The 25,181-nt window shown below is 46.4% G+C and overlaps 1 protein-coding gene across 1 annotated transcript in view; it reads left to right on the top strand.

Moving 5' to 3' along the window:
• Positions 1-25,181, top strand: part of LOC311226581 (protein MTSS 1-like) — a gene marked incomplete at its 3' end in the record, with an annotated part of 147,949 nt that overhangs the window by 48,601 nt on the left and 74,167 nt on the right. The window contains exons 3-5 of the mRNA XM_084312001.1: positions 674-683; positions 1,313-1,477; positions 1,583-1,774. Coding sequence (XP_084168127.1) covers positions 674-683; positions 1,313-1,477; positions 1,583-1,774 — 367 coding nt within the window. The remainder of the gene's footprint in view (positions 1-673; positions 684-1,312; positions 1,478-1,582; positions 1,775-25,181) is intronic.

Here is a 25,181-nt window from a genome sequence, read left to right as displayed (position 1 = left end):
CCAGATATCTCTGTACATCATATCTATAATTCCAGATATCTCTGTACATCATATCTACATATCTATAATTCCAGATATCTCTGTACATCATATCTTCATATCTATATTTCCAGATATCTCTGTACATCATATCTATAATTACAGATATCTCTGTACATCATATCTATAATTACAGATATCCCTGTACATCATATCTATCATTCATATTATGTATGTCAATGCTCCACTTGTTTCGTCTAGTCTCCCGTATAGATACTTTTGTTAGTTCGTCATTCTGCAGAGATCTTTAGGGCCCATTGCTGTAACCTGGGTCTCATGTCATTCTGTCGGTAAACTCTATCCTTCAAATCAAAGACTCTGTTGTCCGTCTCGGTGAATAATATCTGGTAAAGTTATTCCACATGAATGATTGACACTTTAAAGGTAGGTTTGTTTGTAGGAGCGTCAGTCAGATGGAAACAGCTGATGTGATACGTGGGAGGAGTCTGGGTGACTGACAGCTACATCACTCTGTTGAGGCTACTGCTACATCAGATAATAGGGTAGGAGGCATGTAGCCATGGGAGACATTTTCAGATGACCTGTGTGTGTGTGTATGTTGGGGGGGGGGGGGGGGTAGGTATGGGTGGTGCACATACCATAAATATTATATGCGTACATGTGTCACTAATAGGGCGGTCGAGGTATGTTGGGAGGGGAGACATTCCCGGGGTCTCTATTTAAAGCATCCTGAAGGCATGCTAAGACCGTCTCCCCTATCGTCCCACTGAAGACCGTCTCCCCTATCGTCCCACTGAAGACCGTCTTCCCTATCGTCCCACTGTAGACCGTCTCCCCTATCGTCCCACTGTAGACCGTCTCCCCTATCGTCCCACTGAAGACCGTCTCCCCTATCGTCCCACTGAATACCGTCTTCCCTATCGTCCCACTGTAGACCGTCTCCCCTATCGTCCCACTGTAGACCGTCTCCCCTATCGTCCCACTGTAGACCGTCTCCCCTATCGTCCCACTGAAGACTGTCTCCCCTATCGTCCCACTGAAGACTGTCTCCCCTATCGTCCCACTAAAGACTGTCTCCCCTATCGTCCCACTGAAGACTGTCTCCCCTATCGTCCCACTGAAGACCGTCTCCCCTATCGTCCCACTGAAGACTGTCTTCCCTATCGTCCCACTGTAGACTGTCTCCCCTATCGTCCCACTGAAGACTGTCTTCCCTATCGTCCCACTGTAGACCGTCTCCCCTATCGTCCCACTGAAGACTGTCTCCCCTATCGTCCCACTGAAGACTGTCTCCCCTATCGTCCCACTGTAGACCATCTCCCCTATCGTCCCACTGAAGACCGTCTCCCCTATCGTCCCACTGAAGACTGTCTTCCCTATCATCTCACTGAAGACCGTCTCCCCTATCGTCCCACTGAAGACCGTCTCCCCTATCGTCCCACTGAAGACCGTCTCCCCTATCGTCCCACTGAAGACTGTCTCCCCTATCGTCCCACTGAAGACCGTCTCCCCTATCGTCCCACTGAAGACTGTCTCCCCTATCGTCCCACTGAAGACTGTCTCCCCTATCGTCCCACTGTAGACCGTCTCCCCTATCGTCCCACTGAAGACCGTCTCCCCTATCGTCCCACTGAAGACTGTCTTCCCTATCGTCTCACTGAAGACCGTCTCCCCTATCGTCCCACTGAAGACCGTCTCCCCTATCGTCCCACTGAAGACCGTCTCCCCTATCGTCCCACTGAAGACCGTCTCCCCTATCGTCCCACTGAAGACCGTCTCCCCTATCGTCTCACTGAAGCCTAAGTCCGATACCAGGCTAAAATGTAATATTGGAGAATTTCCCTGATACTAAAACCTGATACCAAGAAACGTGGACAGTGGCTCAGGAGGTAGAGCAATCGTCTGGTACTCTGGAGGTTCCCGGTTCGATTCCCGCTCCTCCCGCAGCTTGTCGAAGTGTCTATTGAGCAAGACACTTAACGCCTAACTGCTCCCGATGAGCAGGTGGGCACCTTGCATGGTTGTGAATGTGTGAGTGAATGGGTAAAATGTGAGGAACAAATTGTAAAGCGCTTTGGATAAAAGCACTATATGAATGCAGCCATTTACCGTACCAAGAATCAAAGCAAGGTGACTTGATCTGCTGCATGTTTAACACATAGAAGCATGTTAGATCTTTAATGGAGAACAACGTATCATATCTCAATCCAATGATCCAAACCCGATGGTCCACGTCTATCCTGCTCAGTGAATGTCATGGATCGAAGCAGTAATCGGTATCTGCAGTGACGAAGTGACATCGGCTCATCCCTAGTCGAGTGTTACACCCTTATTTCAAGTGACCAAAGATCGCGGCGCATCTTTAAAAGTCTAACCGAATGAATCAACAATTATACTCGTTGTTTCATTCTCAAGGTTGACGCTCCTCGTTATCTGTGCCGTGCGAGACTTCCCGTGAGGTTTACCGTCCCGGATTCCATAACTAGAGTCGCGACTTGGGATTCGGCGTGTTGCGTGTGAGCGTGCCACGGCATCAAGTGTGGCAGTTCTCTCCTCCTCGTTGACACAGTGAGACGTAGCTGGAGTGACCTTGGCTATATGTGGAGACAGTCTGATGCAACGAGCAGGCAACCCCCACACTGCAGCCAGCTGCACATCCACAGTCGCCTGGCTCATCCCACCTCCTCTCTCAGCCAGTACTAGGGTTGGGTACTGTTCACATTTGAACCGATACTGGTACCTGTGAATCGATACTGGTACCCAACGGTACCTTTTTTCTGTACTTCTGTACTTTAGTCTCTAAAAATGTAATCTACCTACCTCAGTTGTAAAAAGAAATTTTCCAAACTTCAAATGATTTATTATCGTTATTATTTATTTAGAACAATTTGTTAATATATATATATAATATATAATATTGCAGCGAGCGTTGTCTGCATCTAGCTTTGTAAAGTGTAACCACACTTGCGACCGTTTTCGGCTTGCCATTGCCCCGACTGCCTTGTTGTCGAATCAAGTAAAATCCTAGGTAAGCGTGTATTGTGCGCGTGAACGTTGCCGTGAACGTGCGGCACACTTCATAGGTTTCGTTTGGTGGTAAACGAAACGTTGACGTCATCGGACTTTAGAAAAAAATCTATTTAATGAAAAAAAAAAAATGAACACTATATGCAAGCTACATGTGCAATGCATTTAATTTAGTTGAATCCTTTGGTCAAATTTACTTTATTGTTGACTATTTTTGCCAGAAAGTTGTTTGTTTACTCTGTCCTGTTTACTCCGTCGGCCCCAGAGAGAGAGAGAGTCACCTCTCCTCCGTCTCTGAGAATTCTGTTTTCTCCGTCGGCCCTTGTGCAACTAAACTCTATTGCTAGCACACAAAGAACGAGAAAAAAAAGAGATAGAGTTGTCCTCAGCATTCAATTGAGATCATGCATCTGTGTCCCTCATCTCTCCCTGTGTGTGTGTGTGTGTGTGTGTGTGTGTGTGTGTGTGTGTGTGTGTGTGTGTGTGTGTGTGTGTGTGTGTGTGTGTGTGTGTGTGTGTGTGTGTGTGTGTGTGTGTGTGTGTGTGTGTGTGTGTGTGTGTGTGTGTGTGTGTGTGTGTGTGTGTGTGTGTGTGTGTGTGTGTGTGTGTGTGTGTGTGTGTGTGTGTGTGTGTGTGTGTGTGTGTGTGTGTGTGTGTGTGTGTGTGCGTGCGTGCGTGCGTGCGTGTTCTCTATCATTACAGTGGTCTGATCTCCATGTCTGTCAGTCTGGCCTGCAGCAACAGGGTCCAGCTTACCTTAATACTATTCAGCCCAACACAGGGAGACAGTTATTTCCTGCCTGTCCCATAGGCTAGTCTGTCTTCTGTGTGTGTCTTAGCAGGGGTGTGTGTGTGTGTGTGTGTGTGTGTGTGTGTGTCTCTTAACAGGTGTGTGTGTCTGTGTCTCTTAGCAGGGGTGTGTGTGTGCGTGTGTCTGTGTGTGTCTGTGTGTGTGTGTGTCTCTTAGCATGGTGTGTGTGTGTTGGGTCCTTCCTGCAGCGCTGCTTGCCAGCCCAGGATATTGCTACATTAGCGTAAGCGTCATATAGGCTAATACAGACAGACATGGCACATCGCCAGCCTGACAGGGTCACATTAAGCTAGCATCGCCAGTGCTGTATAAATGGGATTAGCTGGGCCCTCATGCATCAACGTGTTCTACGCACAGATCTGTGCTTACCCTGTGCGTACGATCATTTCTAAGCAAAGAGTGGGATTCATCAATTTGAACTTGAACTTGACTTCGTGCTTACATCTACGCACAGTTCAGACCTGGCGTACCTAGCGCCCAGTGGTAGAATATATTATTACAACAAGGAAATGAGCTTCTGTGCATAATAACACTGGCACGTTCTGTACGAACCGTAGTTCATTATAGTTCATTGTAAAATAGCAACAGTAGTGTAATTATGGTCAAAACCCTATAAATAGCATTTGGAATAATAGATCTTTCTCTCAGAATGAATGCAGCATGGTTTATATAGCGTTATCGGAATATACGGGGTGTAGGCTACTGACTGACTGCGCTCCGCGTAGCTTGATTGATTGATTGATTGAAAAGTTTATTAACAGATTGCAGAATGGGTACAGTACAGTACAGCTCAGTACATACAATTGTTGATTGGGGATGCAGACCAACTTTCGTCTTGTTTACATCAGGGTCCCCCATTTTCAATTCATCATAAATCATAAAGCTCAACTCGTTATTATTCTGCGCAGACCGCAGAAACACGGGAACGTTTTGATTATATTTAAAAGGCTTTACGTTAAAGCAGAATACAAGTCATATGAATATAGTGTTCTTCCCCCTTTTTACTGTATAAGAAAGAATAGAAAACGCATTGCAATGACACTATAGTGGACAGACTATGTATATGATGGGATTCAAGTTCGCGTTTTTGTTGCTCATAGGCATGCTGTCAGAGTATGATATCTTAATCAAACATTCTAGAACATTTGTCGTCACAGATCATGTCCTAATAGAACATAGGCTATGTCATGGATCGTGATATTGTGTGGACTGTTATTATTACTGTACACCGGTACCACCCATTGTGACTACAGCCTTGTGAGTCCCGCACACAAACATGATGGAATTCAAGTTCATGTATTGAAAGGCAGGCTATCATACATGCAGTGAGATTCATTGTTCTTGTATATGCTCTCGTATTATATTGTTTATATAGGCTACCCAATACTGACATCAAAATAGATTGTAGTATGCCTCTAGAAATCATATGCAGCAGGTAGAAAATTGACGGGAGATCCATCGCGATTTGGAATAAAATTGAGGAGAACTTTAATCCCTGGGGTATTAATCAAACAACACGGGAAAAGGCAGTCATATTCCAGCGCGGTCTTTATTAGCCGACAACAAAATAGATGCATCTAAAAATCATATAGCCAATCGAACACAACTAATAAAGGCATTCATATTACAGCACGGTTATAATGACACACAACCAACGCCAAACAGTGGTCAACGAACGGTCTTTATTAGTATTTTGAGCTGTCCAGGCAGAATTGCAGCAATGGTCTTAGGGAGCCGTTGATATCTGACATCACCGTTTACGAGTCCGCCTTTTATTTATCCCACAATACGCGATAGTGTCTTCTTGGTTCGACAGCAGTGAACAATCTTCGTGGAGTTTCTCAGGGTTCCGCTCGGGTCCGTCCATTATTTCACATCCCATGGGGGGTGTTTCCTCATTTTCATGACCATATATGGATAATCATGCACGAGCATTGACGGTAGAACAAAGTGGTATTCATCAACACGGAGGACCATAGAGCCTGCGTACGCACGTGTGATGAATGCCGACTTCCCTGTGCGTGCGCTAGTTCTACATTCCGTGCTTACGTGTGGAAGTAGGTCAAGTTCTACGTCCACGTTGATGCATGAGGGCCCAGGTCAGCCTTACAACTGGTGCCACAGAAACCTGCCGTCTCTGTTTCACTGTTTATTTATTTAAATTTTTTGGGCGGGAGATTTGAGGCACCTAAATACCTCATAGACCTAGGATCTCACTCACTCACTCACTCACTCACTCACTCACTCACTCACTCACTGACTTATTTCACTCACTTACTTCACTCACTCACTTACTTCACTTACTTCACTCACTCACTTACTTCACTTACTTCACTCACTCACTTACTTCACTTACTTCACTCATCAGTCGCTCACTCACTCACTCACTCACTCACTCACTCACTTACTTACTTACTTCACTTGCTCGCTCACTCACTCACTCACTCATTCAGTCACTCAGTCACTCAGTGACTCACTCACTCACTCACTCACTCACTCACTCACTCACTCACTCACTCACTCACTCACTCACTCACTTCACTCACTCACTTCACTCACTCACTCACTCACTCACTCACTCACTCACTCAGCTTTACCAATGTACCTGTCTTTCTCTCTATCTCCCTCTTTGTCGCTGACTGTTTCTCTCTCTCTATCTATCTGTGTGTCTCTCTCTCTCTCTTTCTGTCTTTCAATTCAATTCAAAGGGGCTTCATTGAAATGGGAAACATATGTTTACATTGCCAAAGCCAGTGTTAAAATCAAACAGATATCAGTGTGTGTGTCTCTCACTCTCTGTCATTCCCCCCCCCCCCCCCCCCCTCTCTCTCTCACACTCTTGGTATCTCGCTCTCGCTCTCTCTCTGTGTGTGGGTGGGTGGGTGTGCGTGTGCGTGTGTGCGTGTGTCAGCATCTACATGTCTGCTATAGCCTGTGTTCTGGTTCACTGATCCAATCCCAGCGTTCTGATGCTGTAGAAATAACTGGGTTATGATCCTGCCGTGTCCTGGTGAGTCGAGGTCAATTTAGTGTCTGCGCCAGTCAACACACATACATGCACACACACACATACATGCACACACACACACATACATGAACACAAGCTCACACATACATGCACACGCATGCATGCTCACACACACACACACATGCACCCCTGCATGAAGCATTCATGTTCACCATACCAGTTCATACCAGTACAAACTAATACAATTACATGCACATACGTACACGTACAGACACAGCCATGTGAATGCACATGCATGCATGCGCACACACACGCAGACACACGCACACGCATCGTGTCAAGGCCACAGCCAGTTCAATCAAATGAAGTGACCAGACTCCAATTGATCGTTGGTAGACCATGACCTCATTGATCACTTGTTGTCAGTTTTTGGTATGTCTTACTAATCCAGGATGGAAAAACACAATCTTTTAGATCATTTCAGATCTTGGAATAAATATGATTATGTTGTATATTATGTTGAAAATAATCATCAATCGTTATTTAATTATGTAAAATAAGCATTATTTCAGATTTCTAGGATTCATAAATGTTATATGCTGTGTGATTTTAATATGCTTTTATGCTTATCTCTGTATGTACACTTGGCGGGATTGTAAATGAGGGAAACTTCATTAAATTAAGGTTTGAAATTAAATAAAAATTACACATAGATGTAAATGTAGCACCCAGTTCCATCTGCAGTCACCTGAGTCGTACAAACACTAACCTGTCTGTCCTCTGAACAGATGGCGTTTAAAAAGTCATTCTATCACATGAGGACATAATGTGATCATCAGGACATTAAACTTACCAACCTGTCATGTGTCCTGACTCCTGAGTCAGCAGGAATACATGTTACTACTTGTTGTGATTCATCAGCTCTGATACTGACTGATCCTGGGTCAGCAGGAATACATGTTACTACTTGTTGTGATTCATCAGCTCTGATACTGACTGATCCTGGGTCAGCAGGAATACATGTTACTACTTGTTGTGATTCATCAGCTTTGATACTGACTGATCCTGGGTCAGCAGGAATACATGTTACTACTTGTTGTGATTCATCAGCTCTGATACTGACTGATCCTGGGTCAGCAGGAATACATGTTACTACTTTTTGTGATTCATCAGCTCTGATACTGACTGATCCTGAGTCAGCAGGGTTACATGTTACTACTTGTTGTGATTCATCAGCTCTGATACTGACTGATCCTGAGTCAGCAGGAACACATGCTACTACTTGTTGTGATTCATTAGCTCTGATACTGGCTGATCCTGAGTCAGCAGGGTTGCATTACTACTTTTTGTGATTCATCAGCTCTGATACTGGCTGATCCTGAGTCAGCAGGAATACATGTTACTACTTGTTGTGATTCATCAGCTCTGATACTGACTGATCCTGGGTCAGCAGGTATACATGTTACTACTTGTTGTGATTCATCAGCTCTGATACTGACTGATCCTGAGTCAGCAGGAATACATGTTACTACTTGTTGTGATTCATCAGCTCTGATACTGACTGATCCTGAGTCAGCAGGAATACATGTTACTACTTGTTGTGATTCATCAGCTCTGATACTGGCTGATCCTGAGTCAGCAGGAATACATGTTACTACTTGTTGTGATTCATCAGCTCTGATACTGGCTGATCCTGAGTCAGCAGGGTTACATGTTACTACTTGTTGTGATTCATCAGCTCTGATACTGACTGATCCTGAGTCAGCAGGAACACATGCTACTACTTGTTGTGATTCATTAGCTCTGATACTGGCTGATCCTGAGTCAGCAGGGATGCATGTGGTTCCAGAGTTGGAGGGGATTAAATGTATTTTATATATATATATATATATATATATATATATATATATATATATATATATATATATATATAATATTTTCCCTGCATGTTTTAATTTCATTTTCTTATATATTATTTTCACATTGTTTATTTTTAGACGCATGAATAATGGAACTGGCTGCTGGAGCTGTCTAATAAAGAGATGAATCGACAGTCTGCTCACGGTCATTAAAAAGCCATTGACTTTCACTGGTCAATCAGAGAGAGAGGTGGAGAGAGAGAGAGAGAGAGAGAGAGAGAGAGAGAGAGAGAGAGAGAGAGAGAGAGAGAGAGAGAGAGAGAGAGAGAGAGAGAGAGAGAGAGAGAGAGAGAGAGAGAGGTGGAGAGAGTCAATACATGGATGGTAGGGGGCAGTTGAGCGGTGGAAAGACAGACAGACAGACAGAGAGAGAGAGAGAGACTGTCGATACACATGTCACAGTGGTGGAAAGTCAGACCTGAGGGCATTGGCTCCTACTGTATAACCTGTTACTGTAATACCAAATTATATAGCTACAACATCTATATATCACCTCTCTCTCATCTACACCTTTGTTTACACTGGTTCTCGTGTTTTTATATTCAGATTTGATTTGGCCTATATTTATGTATTTCTTCTATCACCCTGCCCATACCTGTACCTCCACTCCCCCATGCTGCTATGATGCCTGAATTTCCCCAAGGGGATCATTAAAGGAATCAATCAGTTTAGTAAGCGCATACCATCCATTTAGTTTGTCTCGATGACAGATGAAGACTTGAACTTTAGCTTCAGGGAGACGTACATAATACAAACATTGGAACAAACTACCCCAAAACATCAGGGAAGCCAACTCGCTAGACATCTTTAAAAGACAGCTTAAAACCTATCTCTTTGCTCAGGCATTTCACTGATAGATATCTGCTACCACCTAGTGGCAAGAGGAAACATCAGGGATATCCTGACACAACTTGTATTTATTCTTACCCTGCCTACTCTTTTACACTGCCTATCAAATTCATGTGTCGGTTATTGCACTTTTTACTTCTTACTGATGACTATTTTTAAACTGAATCATTTTAAACTATTCTTATTTATTGCTAGATCCAAATGTGAAACACTGCGGGTTGTGACGCACACACACACAGTCACACACACACAGTCACACACACACACACACACAATCACACACAAACACACACACACACCGACATACACACATACACACACACACACACACACACAGACACACACACCGACATACACACACACACACACACACACACAGTCACACACAGACACACACACACCGAGTTGTAGTAGCGTTGTAGTTGTAGATCTAGGTTAACTGTGTCCTGGTAGATCTAGGTTAACTGTGTCCTGGGGTAGAGTAGTAGTAGATCTAGGTTAACTGTGTCCTGGAGTGGTAGTTGTAGAGTAGATCTAGGTTAACTGTGTCCTGGAGTAGAGTAGTAGTAGTTGTAGCGTTGTAGTTGTAGAGTTGTAGAGTAGTAGTAGATCTAGGTTAACTGTGTCCTGGAGTAGTAGTTGTAGAGTAGTAGTAGCTGTAGTAGTAGTAGATCTAGGTTAACTGTGTCCTGGAGTGGTAGTTGTAGAGTAGCGTTGTAGTTGTAGATCTAGGTTAACTGTGTCCTGAGTAGATCTAGGTTAACTGTGTCCTGGAGTGGTAGTTGTAGAGTAGTAGTAGCTGAAGTACAACCACACACACACACACACACAACACAATAAACACACATACACACTAAACAACGATGCATACAGGATTATTTATGACTATTTTTAAACTGAATCATTTTATTCTTATTATTTGCTAGATCCAAATGTGAAACACTGTGATTATTTGTTCATGAACTACAGGAGTATTACTGAATAGAGAGCCTATTAGGATGCTAGATCCTAATGTGAAACACTGTGATTTGCCATATCTTGCTATGCTCGCTCATGCCTGTATTTTTTATGTCCGTTCTATTTTATAATTTTTTGACTATTTTTAAACTGAATCATTTTAAACTATTTTTACTATTTGTGTTACTGAAAACTGTAAGCGGAGAGCCTATTGGGATGCTAGATCCTAATGTGAAACACTGTGATTCTACCCGTCTATCTTTTTATGCTCGCTTATGCCTGTATTTTTTACTGTTGTGAAGCACTTTGAACTGCAACCTCTGTATGAAAAGTGCTATACAAATAAAGTTATTATTATTATTATTATAATACAGCAGAACATGGAATATTTTGTACACAGTAAGGGGTGCAATGTGTATGTACTGTGTGTGTACAGATATATTAGGTATATGTACAGTATTTATGTTTGATCAGAGTGTATAGTGTCTGTCCATGTGGGCCGGACACTTAAAGGAACACGCCAACACTGTCTTCTCCAGTAACATTCAGTAACATGCTAAATGAAGCGCACGTTTTCTCAGGCATAATGCTCTTCACTTAACCCTAGCCAACTGACTAACCCTAACCCACTGACTAACCCTAACCCACTGACTAACCCTAGCCCACTGACTAACCCTAGCCCACTGACTAACCCTAACCCACTGACTAACCCTAACCCACTGACTAACCCTAACCCACTGACTAACCCTAGCCCACTGACTAACCCTAACCCACTGACTAACCCTAGCCCACTGACTAACCCTAGCCCACTGACTAACCCTAGCCCACTGACTAACCCTAACCCACCGAGTTTTACTATAGATCAGTGGTAACACCTCTAGTTCTCCCAGGAGAGGAGAGGAGAGGAGAGGAGAGGAGAGGAGAGGAGAGGAGAGGAGAGGAGAGGAGAGGAGAGGAGAAATTAAGGTAAAGGAGAGGAGAAAGGAAGTGAAGTGAGAGGAGCAGAGGGGGAGTGTGAGAGAGGAGAGGGGTGAGAAAGAGAGAGAGGCGAGAGAGAGTAAGAAGAGGAGAGGGGCGAGAGAGAGAGAGAAGAGGAGAGGGACGAGAAAGAGAGAGAGAGAGAGAGAGAGAGAGAGAGAGTGAGATAAGAGGAGAGGGACGAGAAAGAGAGAGAGAGGAGAGGGGCGAGAAAGAGAGAGAGAGAGGAGAGGGTCGAGAAAGAGAGAGAGAAGAGGAGAGGGGCGAGAAAGAGAGAGGAGAAACAGAGAGAGAGACATAGATAGAGAGAGAGAGAGAGAGAGAGAGAGAGAGAGGTGTTAGTGCTGCAATGCAGTGCTTTCTCCTCCACACATGTATACATAGACACACACCATCTGCACACACATGCACCACGCCCTGCCCCATATACTATAGTACACACTACTACCCACACACATACACGCACACACACACACACTTCAACCCCCAGTCCACCACAGAATATTTGATAAATACACACTCAAAACACGCACACACACCCTCACACTACACTCATCAACCATACCACACAAATGCATGTTACCCCTCTGCATGCACACATGTACACACACACACACACACACACACACACACACACACACACACACACATACACACACCCTCACAAACTACACCCATCAACCATACCACACAAATGTATGTTACCCTTCTACATGCACACATGTACACACACACACACACACACACATGTACACACACACACACACACACACACACACACTCTCTCTTAGCTGTCCATCGTGTTCGATGATGACACTTGCTCCAGGGATGGGGAGAGGGGGGGGTGGGGGGGGGGAGTTAGCGCCGCTGCCGCTGGTGCCACTTCTCGTGGGCGTTGAGTCCGATCCTTGAGCCGCACACCCGTCCACAGATGGCGCAAGGGAAGCCAGATACCTGGGGGATGCCAGCCGCCCGCTGGTGTCGTTGCGTGCGCCTCTCAGATCTTCGGTCTTGGTTCGTTTGGTGTATTTGGGAAACTGCAGTGGCACAAGTGACTTGCCAGGCTGATCTGTCGAGTGCCAGAGTTTCAAGCTGCGTGATGTTTGCACACTTTAGGAGGTCCCTGGTGTAGTCCTTAAAGCGTCTCTTTTGGCCTCCAGCAGCCCGCTTTGCTCCTCTCAGTTGGCCATAGAGGACTTGGCGGGGCAGGCGGTGGTCAGGCATACGTATGGTGTGCCCTATCCAACGAAGATGTTTTTTGGCCACAGCTGCGGCCATACAGATTGAGTTGGTGTTGTTGAGGATGTCTGTGTGGGGGACTCGATCTTCCCAGGTCAGGCCGAGGATCCTTTGGAGGCAACGGATGTGGAAAGCGTCCAGGTTGGTGATGTGCCGGCGGTATGGGGTCCAGGATTCTGCTCCATAGAGCAGAGTGGAGAGACATACTGCGTTGTAAACAGCAACCTTGGTGCTGATCTTCAGGTTTCGCTTTTCAAAAACCCTGCTGCGTAGGCGTCCAAAGGATGATGCCGCTTTATTGATACGTGTGTGTGTATCTCCGCGTCAAGGGAGCAGCATGAGGACAGAGTGGAGCCGAGGTAGGTGAAATGATCCACTGTTTTGAGTGGAACACCGTTTATGTGAAAACTGGGAGGTGTAGAGGTTCGGGAAGTGAGTTGGGACATGACTTCGGTTTTTTGTATGTTGACCTGGAGACCGAAGGATTGGTACAGGCTGGATATGGTGTCGAGAGCATGCTGCATAGACTCTGGACTGTGAGCTAAGATGGCACAGTCATCAGCGTACTGTAGCTCACATACTTGGCAGGATTTTGTCTTTGTGTGTGCCTGGAGCCGGCGGATGTTGAAGAGGCTACCATCAAGGCGGTATTCCACATGGACACCGTCTTCATGTCCCATGGCTCGGCGGAAGAGGCAGGTGACGGCAGAGAGGAGGAGATGTGTACGTGTGCGCGTGCACTGATCCATTTATGTGTATGTCACGCATACACACACACACACACACACACACACACACACACACACACACACACACACACACACACACACACACACACACACTCCCACACAGGCGACATACATATTTGCAAGGATACTGTTACGACCCTGGCTCAAAGGCACGCAACCTATGTGCAAAACCGACACCAAAACCCGTGTTTAACCCAAAAAGACTACTTTAACAATGAAATACTGATACTAACTAAAGAAACAAGAATAGAAGAACGTGATAACTCTCTCTGTTAACCCACACTCCTCTAACCACAGACCCTGCATGTGTGACTCAAGGGCTGGTTTTAAGCTCCCAGCAGGTAACCAATCAGCAGCAATTAGCTAATTAGCAGCCCTCACCTGTATGCCCAGTGACACAGGAGTGATCAGGCAGTGACACAGGAGTGATCAGGCTCATGGTACATAACAGATACACATAATATACGTGTACAGTATAGACGTATACTGTATATATACACACACAAAAAGTGTGTCACACACACACACACACACACACACACACACACACACACACATTAGATGGACAACCGAGGACAAACAGAGACACGAGGCAGACTAGACTTATTTATAGAGCCAGGATCAGGAGGAGAGGAGGGAGGGGGGGGGGCAAAGGACTGGGAGGGAGGGAGAGAGACAAACAGAGAGAGAAGCAGTGAGGCAGAGAGAGAGACAAACAGAGAGATAAGCAGAGAGAGAGACAAACAGAGAGAGAAGCAGTGAGGGAGAGAGAGAGACAAACAGAGAGAGAAGCAGTGAGGGAGAGAGAGACAAACAGAGAGAGAAGCAGTGAGGCAGAGAGAGAGACAAACAGAGAGAGAGAAGCAGTGAGGGAGAGAGAGAGAGACACTCGAGCGGGTGCCACCTACAGAAGTTCTCTGATAACTCCTCCATTGTAAGTTACATCACTGACGACAATAAGGAGGAGTAAAGAGCCCTGGTGGAGAGCTTTGTAGGGCAGAATGACAGCAACCACCTCCAACTCAACACCAGCAAGACCAAGGAGCTGGCGGTGGACTTTGGGAGGGGAAAGAAGAGGCCCTTTCCCCGATTCCCATCACCATCCGCGGGGTGGAGGTGGTGGAGTCATATAAGTTCCTTGGGGTACACCTGAACAAAAGACTGGACTGGTCGGACAACACAGAAGCCCTCTACAGGAAGGGACAGAGCAGGCTGTTCTTCCTGAGGAGACTCAGGCTATGGTTAGACTAGTGTATTCCTGGCGTTTTTTTATACGTTTTTGACGACGTTTGATGTCCTATCTACACAGAAATGCGTTTTTTGGCGTTTTTTTGTGGATACGGCTGAAACGCAAAATTGTGTTTGCGTTTGGAGATACGCAAAAAAAACGCTTCGACAACAGCGTGTAGTCAGCACGGAGCAGTTGTTGCGAAAACGCCCATGCGCAGTAGATACCATCTGCGTGCCCTTCCGGTGACAACAGTGTGTGTGTTTGGGACAGAGCTCCGTGTCCCAAATAGCTTCAGCTACCATGTGTTGTCAAGTTATTGTTATAAGGACCCCAGTCCAAGCTACAACAGTCTGCATTCCCTTAACAATTGTTTGTATTGAGCCGTATTGTATTGTACCCATATGCAATATGTTAAATAAAGTTTACATCCATTCATTCTGCTAGCATTACCGATTGCATGAGCAGCTGGCTAACGTGAGCTATCAGGATTCAGACCCTGTTAGCTCAGAGTTCCTCTTTCAACTTAACAAGCATTAAACAAAATGGCCCAGTCATCTATTCACCTTTGTTTAATACACACAGCGTTGTCTCTAATGTTATCTAACTACTGATAGCTCGCGATATCATCAGTTTCGTGCTGGCTAAGTAGCGTGAGCTAACGTTAGCTTCTAGCCACAATGCTATATTGTTATAATGGCATACTCCATTGACGTTAGCATGCAGCTAACAATGCTACCGATCGTTTTTTAGACTAAACTATCCGCTCTTGGTGGTCACTTGTGTTGATGTTAGTTTTGTTTCATCAACAAATGACAGGCAGAACACACAGTGAATGTATCCGTTTTGTTTATTGCACTTTTATTAGGCTTTGCTGAAAAATTATTGCTGCATTGAGCAAGATGGTGGCGCGGCATAGGCGCCTGCCTTATTGACATTTTCTTTGCTGGAGCTTCCACCAGGAAGTGTATTGGCACATTCGTTCTGATTGGTTGAAATTGCCTTCATGTTTGCCACCTACTGCCACCTACTGCTTTGGCAGTGTACTACATCAGTGTGCTCGGCTGACAAAAACGAAAAAAAAAACGAAAGTGTGACTCGAGGCGCATGACGTCGCGGCGATACGCGGCGATACGTATAAGAAAACAATACGAAATGATACGAAAGGTGTAACCTCAGCCTCAGGTCCTTCAACGTGTGCAATAGAGTGCTACAGGCGTTCTACCAGTCTGTAGTGGCCAGCGTCCTCTTCTATGCTGTGGCATGCTGGGGGGGGGGCTACATCAACTCAAGGGACACCAACAAACTGAACAAGCTGGTGAGGAAGGCTAGCTCCGTGGTGGGAGTGGAGCTGGTCAAACTAGAGGTGGTGGCGGAGAGGAGGATGAGAAGGAAGCTGGCCGCTATCCTGGAGAACCCCTCCCACCCCCTCTATGAGGAGCTAGTCAAGATGAGAAGCCCGTTCCGCCACAGACTCATACGCCCGACACACCACTAACTACCAGCAGCCGTCAGGCTCCACAACAGTGGGCAGGGGCCCCTGCCAGCAGTCGGAGAGCTAACAGCAGCAGAACTCGAGAACTACTAGGAATGTGTGATCACTGAGTGTGTCTGACTCCCACCTAAACTACACAGACTATAACATAATATGACGTATATCACATTGGTTAGGGTACCTTGTGTATACTGCACCTGTATATACGGTATACTTTACATTTACATTTACATTTAGTCATTTAGCTGACGCTTTTATCCAAAGCGACTTACAAGTTCTGTGCGACAAGTCATCAGGAAGGGCACAACTCTATCAGCTGAGTAACAATGTTCAGGGTTAGATTTATAAAAAATAAAAAAATTCAGATGGTTGAAGAAGTGCATCTTTAGTCGACGGCGAAAGATTGGACGGGTTTCGGCTGTCCTAACTGGGGTGGGTAGTTCATTCCACCACTTTACTTACTCATAGTATATCTATAGATTCTAGTGTTTATTGTAACCATATTTATTGTAATGTATAATATAACTGATAGACCCTCATCTGCACCTTTGATCACACTGCCTACTTGTTCATATGCGTATATATTCAGAGCTCATTATACTGTTTACACTCACCATGCTGCTATGATGCCTGAATTTCCCCCAAGGGGATCAATAAAGGAATATCTCATACACACACACACACACACACACACACACACACACACACACACACACACACACACACACACACACACACACACACACACACACACACACACACACACACACACACACACACACACACACACACACACACACACACACACACAGGCATCTCAATAATAATGGGATAATATGACCATTCTCTATGAACCCCTGAACAATAACAATAGTTGGAACAATGTGTGTGTGTGTACAGTATATATGTGTGTGTGTGTGTGTGTGTGTGTGTGTGTGTGTGTGTGTGTGTGTACAGTATATGAGTGAGTGAGTGTGCGCACACATCCATTTATGTGTATGAATGAAAGTCTACACACACACACACACACACATACACACACACGCACACACACACGCACACACACACGTGCACACACACACACACACACACACACACACACACACACACACACACACACACACACACATACACACACACACACACACACACACACACACACACACACACACACACACACTCACACACAGTGTATCTTAATACACATTCTACTGAATGGTTGAGTGATCACACAGTTAAATGCCAGCCAACACACGTGCACACAAACCACCAGTCAATGACACAGGAAGAAATTAATAGGTAGTGGGGTGTAAAATCTGATGCATGTGTGGAATCTGCTGCATGTGATTGTGCATTTATGGATGTGTGTTTCAGTGTCTGTGTGTGATATTTGTCCCACTTTGCGGTTGGCTGAGTGGGCATGAATGGTGTTTTTAATAATTAATTGGACTTGCCTGTCCGACTGTCCCCGGCCATGGAATACATCAGGGTACTTTATAGACTTTAGGCTCAGCCAAGTGGAAAAATCATGTGAAATATGAATTATGTTTGCTCCATTAGAAATACCAGACAGGGTCCAAATATTGCTTGACCTTGTTTCATGTGTCGGGGGGGGGGGGGGGGGGGGGGGGGTCCTGGTGGCTGAATTGGCAAGGCAGTGCATAATATGTAATGCATACTAGTGCATACATGTACACATAGTTGTGGGTATAAATTGGCTCATGATTGTGCCGTGGTGGACGCACTACACGCTTCCTTTTATTAAAGTGAAAGTAGAAATACTCTGATGAAATGCACTTGAGTAGAAAATACTGTACATTAATAAACACATTTTGCTGTAGTGTACAGCCAGTTGTCCCTTTTAAGTTTTCAGAGGAACAATGTTTTCAAACTTTATTATCTAAAGATAGTAAGTTAGTGTTGTTTTCATTCATAGTTAAAGACGGTAGAGATTGAGTGAATGAATGAATGAATGAATGAATGAATGAATGAATGAATGAATGAATGAATGAATGAATGAATGAATGAATGAATGAATGAATGAATGAATGAATGAAAACTTTATTTAACAGATTGCAGAATGGGTACAATACAGTACGGCTCAATACACACAATTGTTAAGGAGTGCAGACCAGAGAAAGATGTTTGTCTTGTTTACATCAGGGTCCCCCATTTTCAATTCATAGTGACATTTATGACATACACACAACATAGATGACATTTATGGCATAGGGACATACATGACATACAGGTATTTAGTACTGTTACATTTGTGACATATACGATATGCAAATATACAGTACTGTTACCCATAGATCCAGACAGATTACATATGATGGGGAGGAGACTGTACATTTGGAGGGAGTGGGTGGGTGGGAGAGAAATATACATACGGTGGGGAGAGAATATATACATACGGTGGGGAGGAGACTGTACATTCTGTCAGTACTTTCTGTACTGTACATTCTGAGTACTTTATTATCTAAAGATGGTAAGTTAGTGTTGTGTTCATTCATAATTAAAGACAGGAGAGGTTGAGTACTTTATTATCTAAAGATGGTAAGTTAGTGTTGTGTTCATTCGTAATTAAAGACAGGAGAGGTTGAGTACTGTAATGGGAATTATTAAAGGACAAACGATGAGCCGTTTACATTAATCATTCTGAGTCATTATTTATAATAATAAGAAGGTTTATTCAATAAAGAAAGTTCATGACAGCGTGGCCACGCTACCAGGCCAGTCACCCGCCAGAGACAGACATGTTAACCCACTAGCGTCTGACAGGGGACTGACCCAGAGGCTTGGTCAGACATACAATTGAATACATGAAATGACGTAGAAGAAAACAAAATGGCTGGTTAGAGAAATTAATAATACGACTATGTTATGGCTAAGCCTGGAAGGAAAACAGCTCCATCTTACAGTTCCCATGACCTTGGGTTATGGCTCTATGGCTGGGAGAAACAGCAACTTCGTTATGACTGAGAGAATATCAGAGTAATCTTAAAGAGACATACACACATTAACCAGTAAATCTGGTCGGACTGAAACTCAAGCTGTATGACATGATAAAATAACAAAGACTCATAATGACATGATAATATATTCCACGACAGTACTTTATAATCTAAAGATGCTAAGTTAGTGTTGTGCAGGGCCTCAGAACAATGACAGACTACAAAGGAACCCCCCTCAAACTGAACAGTGACATCTCCTTAGCAAATGATCTCAACTCCTTCTATGCGAGGTTTGAGGCTGTGAATAACAACACCAGCCTACAAACCACGGCAATGGGGGGGGGGGGGGTCTGCTGATGGAGACTCAGTGTTCAGGGTAACAGAGCATGAGGTGAGACGGATCTTTAAAAAAGTGGATATCAGGAAGGCAGCAGGACCGGACGGCATCCCCGGCCGCGTCCTAAAAGTCTGTGCCGACCAACTGGCCCCGGTATTCACTGACATCTTCAACCTGTCCTTGGAACAGGCCGTCATCCCCACCTGTCTGAAGAAGTCCACCATCATCCCTGTACCCAAAAAATCTACGCCCGCTTGCCTCAACGACTACCGCCCTGTAGCCCTCACCTCCATAGCCATGAAGTGCTTTGAGAAGCTAGTGAAGGGCTACATCTGTTCCTCCCTCCCCATCAACCTGGACCCTCTGCAATTTGCATATCGCCCCAACAGGTCCACGGAGGACGCCATAGCCCATGTGCTGCACACAGCAGCATCACATCTGGACAAGAGGAAGGGGAACTATGTGAGAATGCTGTTCATCGACTACAGCTCAGCATTCAATACCATAGTCCCCTCCAAACTCATAGCCAAGCTCAGGGACCTGGGCTTGAACTATGACCTGTGCCAGTGGGTCCTGGACTTCCTGACGGGCAGACCCCAGGTGGTAAGAGCCGGCAACTGCACCTCCTCATCCATCACGCTCAACATAGGGGCCCCCCAGGGCTGTGTTCTGAGCCCCCTCCTCTACTCCCTGTACACACATGACTGCGTAGCACAGCGGAACAACAACACCATCATCAAATTTGCTGATGACACAGTAGTGGTGGGCCTGATCTCTGCCAACGACGAAAGGGCCTACCTGGAAGAGGTAGAGAACCTGTCACAGTGGTGTCAGGAGAACTGCCTCTCCCTGAACGTCAGCAAAACAAAAGAGATGATTGTGGACTTCAGGAGGTCGGGGGTCAAGGACTACAGCCCCCTCAGCATCGACGGGGCACCAGTTGAGAGAGTGAACAGTTTCAAGTACCTCGGAGCCCACATATCCGAGGACTTGACATGGACCACACACATTGACAGTGTTGTGAAGAAGGCACGACAACGCCTCTACTTCCTCAGGCGCCTAAGGAAGTTCCAAGTCAGTCAGAAGATCCTTAGGAACTTCTACTCATGTACAATAGAGAGCATCCTGACCGGCAACATCACCTCCTGGTTTGGGAATAGCACTGCACAAGACCGTAGCAGACTACAAAGAGTGACACGTTCAGCCGAACGCACAATTAGAGGGGGGCTTCCCACCCTCCAGAACATTTACAACAAGCGGTGCAAGGGGAAGGCTAAGAGAATTATTAAGGACTCGAGCCACCCGAACAACTGCCTCTTTGAACTGCTGCCGTCAGGCAAGCGATACCGGAGTCTTATGGCGAGCACAGAAAGACTCAGAAGGAGCTTCTATCCCCAGGCCATCAGGCTGCTAAACGAACAATAATCGCTAAACGAACAATAATCACTATGCAACAACCATCAAATGCACACAGCACACACACCCACACGCACACACACACTCACTCAAACAAACAACACACTGCAGCACCCACTCTCCACACTTTAGATCACACAAACACACTTACACTTTATATTTATTGATAAAGGATTTGCACTACAACTCGTACACCTACTGTGAATTGTACCTAAACTGCACCTTGTCCATTTATGCCTTGCACTATATAGTATTGTATATTAGTACACTGCACAGTATTGTATATTGTATGGTAACTACGTCTACGAACATTGTACATATGTCTAAACTGAACACTGTGACCTCTTTTTTTTTCTTCTAATTTTTACTATGTTTTTATTTCATACTTATCTTGTCATGCACAGTCTCTGGAGCGCAACAGTAAGAAGCATTTTGTACAAAAGTATTCTGTACTTCTGTATGACAACTATTAAAGAAACTTGAACTTGAAACATAGTTAAAGACCGTAGAGATTGAGGACTTTATTATCTAAAGATGGTAAGTTAGAGTGTTGTGTTCATTCATAGTTAAAGACAGTAGAGATTGAGTACTTTTTTTTATCCACTTTTTCTCCCATTTTCAATTTTTCTCCCATCCCAATTTCATATCATCCAATTCAACCCTCCCCTGTCTCGAACGCTGTTTCTTGCCTCCCACAAGCCGGCTGCAATGTGGACTAAGTCATACATAGCACGAGCCCCCTCCGATACTTGCGGTAACAGCAGTCGCATCTTTTCACCTGCGCGGCTCGATCTTTCAGCGTCAGGGGTCTGCGCTTTGGAGGGGCGCCGCCCCCATCGCTTCCTGATTCTACTGCGCAGGCGCACCAACCGACCTGTAGGAGTCGCTGTCCACAACGCCCGATCCCCACCCATCAGTTTCCCACCCCCTAATACTGCCAATGTGTATTAGTATGGACGACCAGCTAAACTGAAAGCAATGTGGAGCGCTGGGCTCGAACAGGCGAACCCAGCGTCTCCAGTATTCGTGGTGAGCGCCTTGCCCACTGCACCGCGTAGCCGCCCTGAGATTGAGCACTTTCTGGTGATATCGCATTCACACTCCACGTGATTTGGATTGACTTTACCACTGCAAATACATGGCCAAAGACATTTCAAAGCGTATTCACACGACTGTCATCTGAAGGGCTCAGTTGCAGTTGAATCAAAGCCGTGGAGCGTCCGCGCCCTCAGCTGGGTTTGTTTGGGGAGGTGTCATACATGGATCAGCACCAAAACTACTGCACCCTGGTCCACCTGCACGGGGTAGTTCCTGTCTGCTTCCAACTGCATCCTGGAGTGGTTTGTTTGAACGGCAAATGCAATCGGCACAAAGACGAGGAGGAACATGTACTAGAGAATGTGTCTTTAACGAGACCAGGCCCGGACTGGCCATCAGGAGCACCAGGAGTCTTCCTGGTGGCCTGGCCCTTTACCCCCACAAAAAGAATATTATTATATATTTTTGGATTTATTAATGTAATTTTTTTTCATTCTGGCCAGTGTTTCTAGTTGCAACAGCGTGATAGTGAAGATGAGTTGGCGGACCTCTCGGCAAGCCCGGCCTGGCCATTGGGCTGGTGGCCTGGCCTGCTAAAGGGCCTGCTGACTGGGGCTGTATTTACAACCCATTACCATTTCATTTGTTTTAGCTTTTATTGTGTTCAAAACAGCCAAATAATGTCATCATATCAGACAAATGACAAATGGTATGGGACTGCATTGCTGTGTGGGGGATGATTCAGAAGAGGTTCCTCCTTCCTCTCCCAGCCTGACTCTGGATCTCTTGGCTGACGGGCTGAGGTCCCGTGAACAATGCCCCAGGAGGGAGTCTGCTGTCTGGGGGGAGAGAGAGGACGACCATCTGGCCTCCCCGGTGCCTGTGGTGCGAACCAACCAAACTAACAGACGTGTCGCCCGGTGGACCGCTATTATCAACTACTGTCTCTCTAGAGGGGTAGCGTTGGTCAGATTCAGTTCTCTTGTCCCGTCATCCCATACATCATCCCATACATCATCCACAAGCACAAAAAGAGTGAAAGTCTTGTATTTGGACTCCTCTGAAGCAATTGAAGCAAGATAGAATGAAAGCAAAACAGCATAAAAATAGATAGCTCCAATAAATAGCTCTGCATTACAATACAGTAGTTAGCCCTACCACCAAAATAAAATAGATTGCGGCTTTACACTCTTGTAACCTACGTACTGTGATGAAATGTGTAACATTCAATATACTGAATTAGGGAAAAATACACATGAACTTCAGACGTGAAGTCATGCTTCTTTTTCTAGTCATTAACGAAGTGGAGGCCGCCGGGCACTTCAACGCACCTCTCATTCTCGCCGCTAAGCCTGGAAACAAAACAACGCGTGATGGTTTGCAGAAATCGCCACTATAACGCACTATGGCTTATTTTATTTATTTTTTATGTTTTAACCCTGTAGCACTTTGGGATCCTAGTGAACAAAAAGTGCAATACAAATTCAATTTATTATTATTATTATTATAGCTTTAAACAACACTGGGTGAATGAACAAACTAAAAGCGCCTCACTATAAACCACTTGATCGCCTGAGCTGGGGGTCTGAGCTGGGGATCTGGGCTGGGGGGCTGGGGGGCTGAGCTGGGGCGCTGAGCTGGGAGCTGAGCTGGGAGCTGGGGGTCTGAGCTGGGAGCTGGGGGTCTGAGCTGGGGTCTGAGCTGGGAGCTGGGGGGCTGAGCTGGGGTCTGAACTGGGAGCTGGGGGTCTGAGCTGGGGTCTGAGCTGGGGTCTGAGCTGGGAGCTGTGGGTCTGAGCTGGGAGCTGAGCTGGGAGCTGAGCGTGTGGAACCAGGCGAGCACATGTGAAGACATAAACCCACACTCTTAGTCACAGTCACATGTCAAATGGTTTTATGTTTTGTTTTTCTAAGTGGTTTCCGTGGCGTCGCAGTAAGAGGTCCGATAGTGTCTTCTGCTTAGGAGCTAAGCTGCGTGAGCGAGGACCCACGTTTGATCCTGGGGTGATAGTGTCTCTTTTCCCCTCTGTGTTTTAAACATACTCCTGTTGGAGGTCTGGCGGCACCTCCCTCCACGCTGAGGGAGGTCAGACGGGGGTCAGGGTGCGATGGTCTCGGGCGACCCAGCGGGACCGGTTTGTTGCGGGACGACGTGACTTGTCACCCAGACGGACATTCATCAAACCTTCTGTGACACTCCTTCAATCCCTCTCTCCCTCTCCCTCTCCCTCTCCCTCTCCCTCTCTCTCTCTTCTTGCCCCCCTCCCTCTCTCTCTCTCTCTCTCTCTCTCTCTCTCTCTCTCTCTCTCTCTCTCTCTCTCTCTCTCTCTCCTTGCCCCCCTCCCCCTCCCTCCCTCGCTCTCTCTCTCCTTGCCTCCCTCGCTCTCTCTCCCGTTGCCCCCCTCCCTCCCTCGCTCTCTCTCTCCTTGCCTCCCTCCCTCGCTCTCTCTCTCCTTGACTCCCTCCCTCCCTCCCTCCCTCCCTCCCTCCCTCCCTCCCTCCCTCCCTCCCTCCCTCCCTCCCTCCCTCGCGCTCTCTCTCCTTGACTCCCTCCCTCCCTCCCTCCCTCTCTCTCTCCTTGCCTCCCTCCCTCCCTCCCCCGCTCTCTCTCCCCTTGACCCCTTCCCTCCCTTGCTCTCTCTCTCCTTTCCCCCCTCCCTCCCCCGCTCTCTCTCTCCTTGACTCGCTCCCTCGCTCTCTCTTTCCTTGCCCCCCTCCCTCCCTCGCTCTCTCTCTCCTTGACCCCCTCCCTCCCTCCCTCGCTCTCTCTCCTTGACCCCCTCCCTCCCTCGCTCTCTCTCTCCTTGCCCCCCTCCCTCCCTCCCTCGCTCTCTCTCTCCTTGACCCCCTCCCTCCCTCCATCGCTCTCTCTCCTTGACCCCCTCCCTCCCTCCCTCGCTCTCTCTCTCCTTGCCCCCCTCCCTCCCTCCCTCCCTCGCTCTCTCTCTCCTTGCACCCCTCCCTCCCTCCCCCGCTCTCTCTCCTTGCCCCCCTCCCTCCCTCCCTCCCTCCCTCCCTCCCTCCCCCGCTCTCTCTCTCCTTACCCCCCTCCCTCCCTCCCCCGCTCTCTCTCTTCTTGCCCCCCTCCCTCCCCCGCTCTCTCTCCTTGCCCCCCTCCCCCCCTCCCTCCCTCCCTCGCTCTCTCTCTCCTTACCCCCCTCCCTCCCTCCCCCGCTCTCTCTCTCCTTGCCCCCCTCCCTCCCTCCCTCCCTCC

The sequence above is a fragment of the Notolepis coatsorum genome (genome assembly GCF_963971535.1).
Source record: "Notolepis coatsorum genome assembly, chromosome: 4".
Classification (NCBI taxonomy): Eukaryota; Metazoa; Chordata; class Actinopteri; order Aulopiformes; family Paralepididae; genus Notolepis; species Notolepis coatsorum.
The sequence above is the reverse complement of the archived record's forward strand: the minus strand, read 5'-3'. Positions and strand labels throughout refer to the sequence as shown.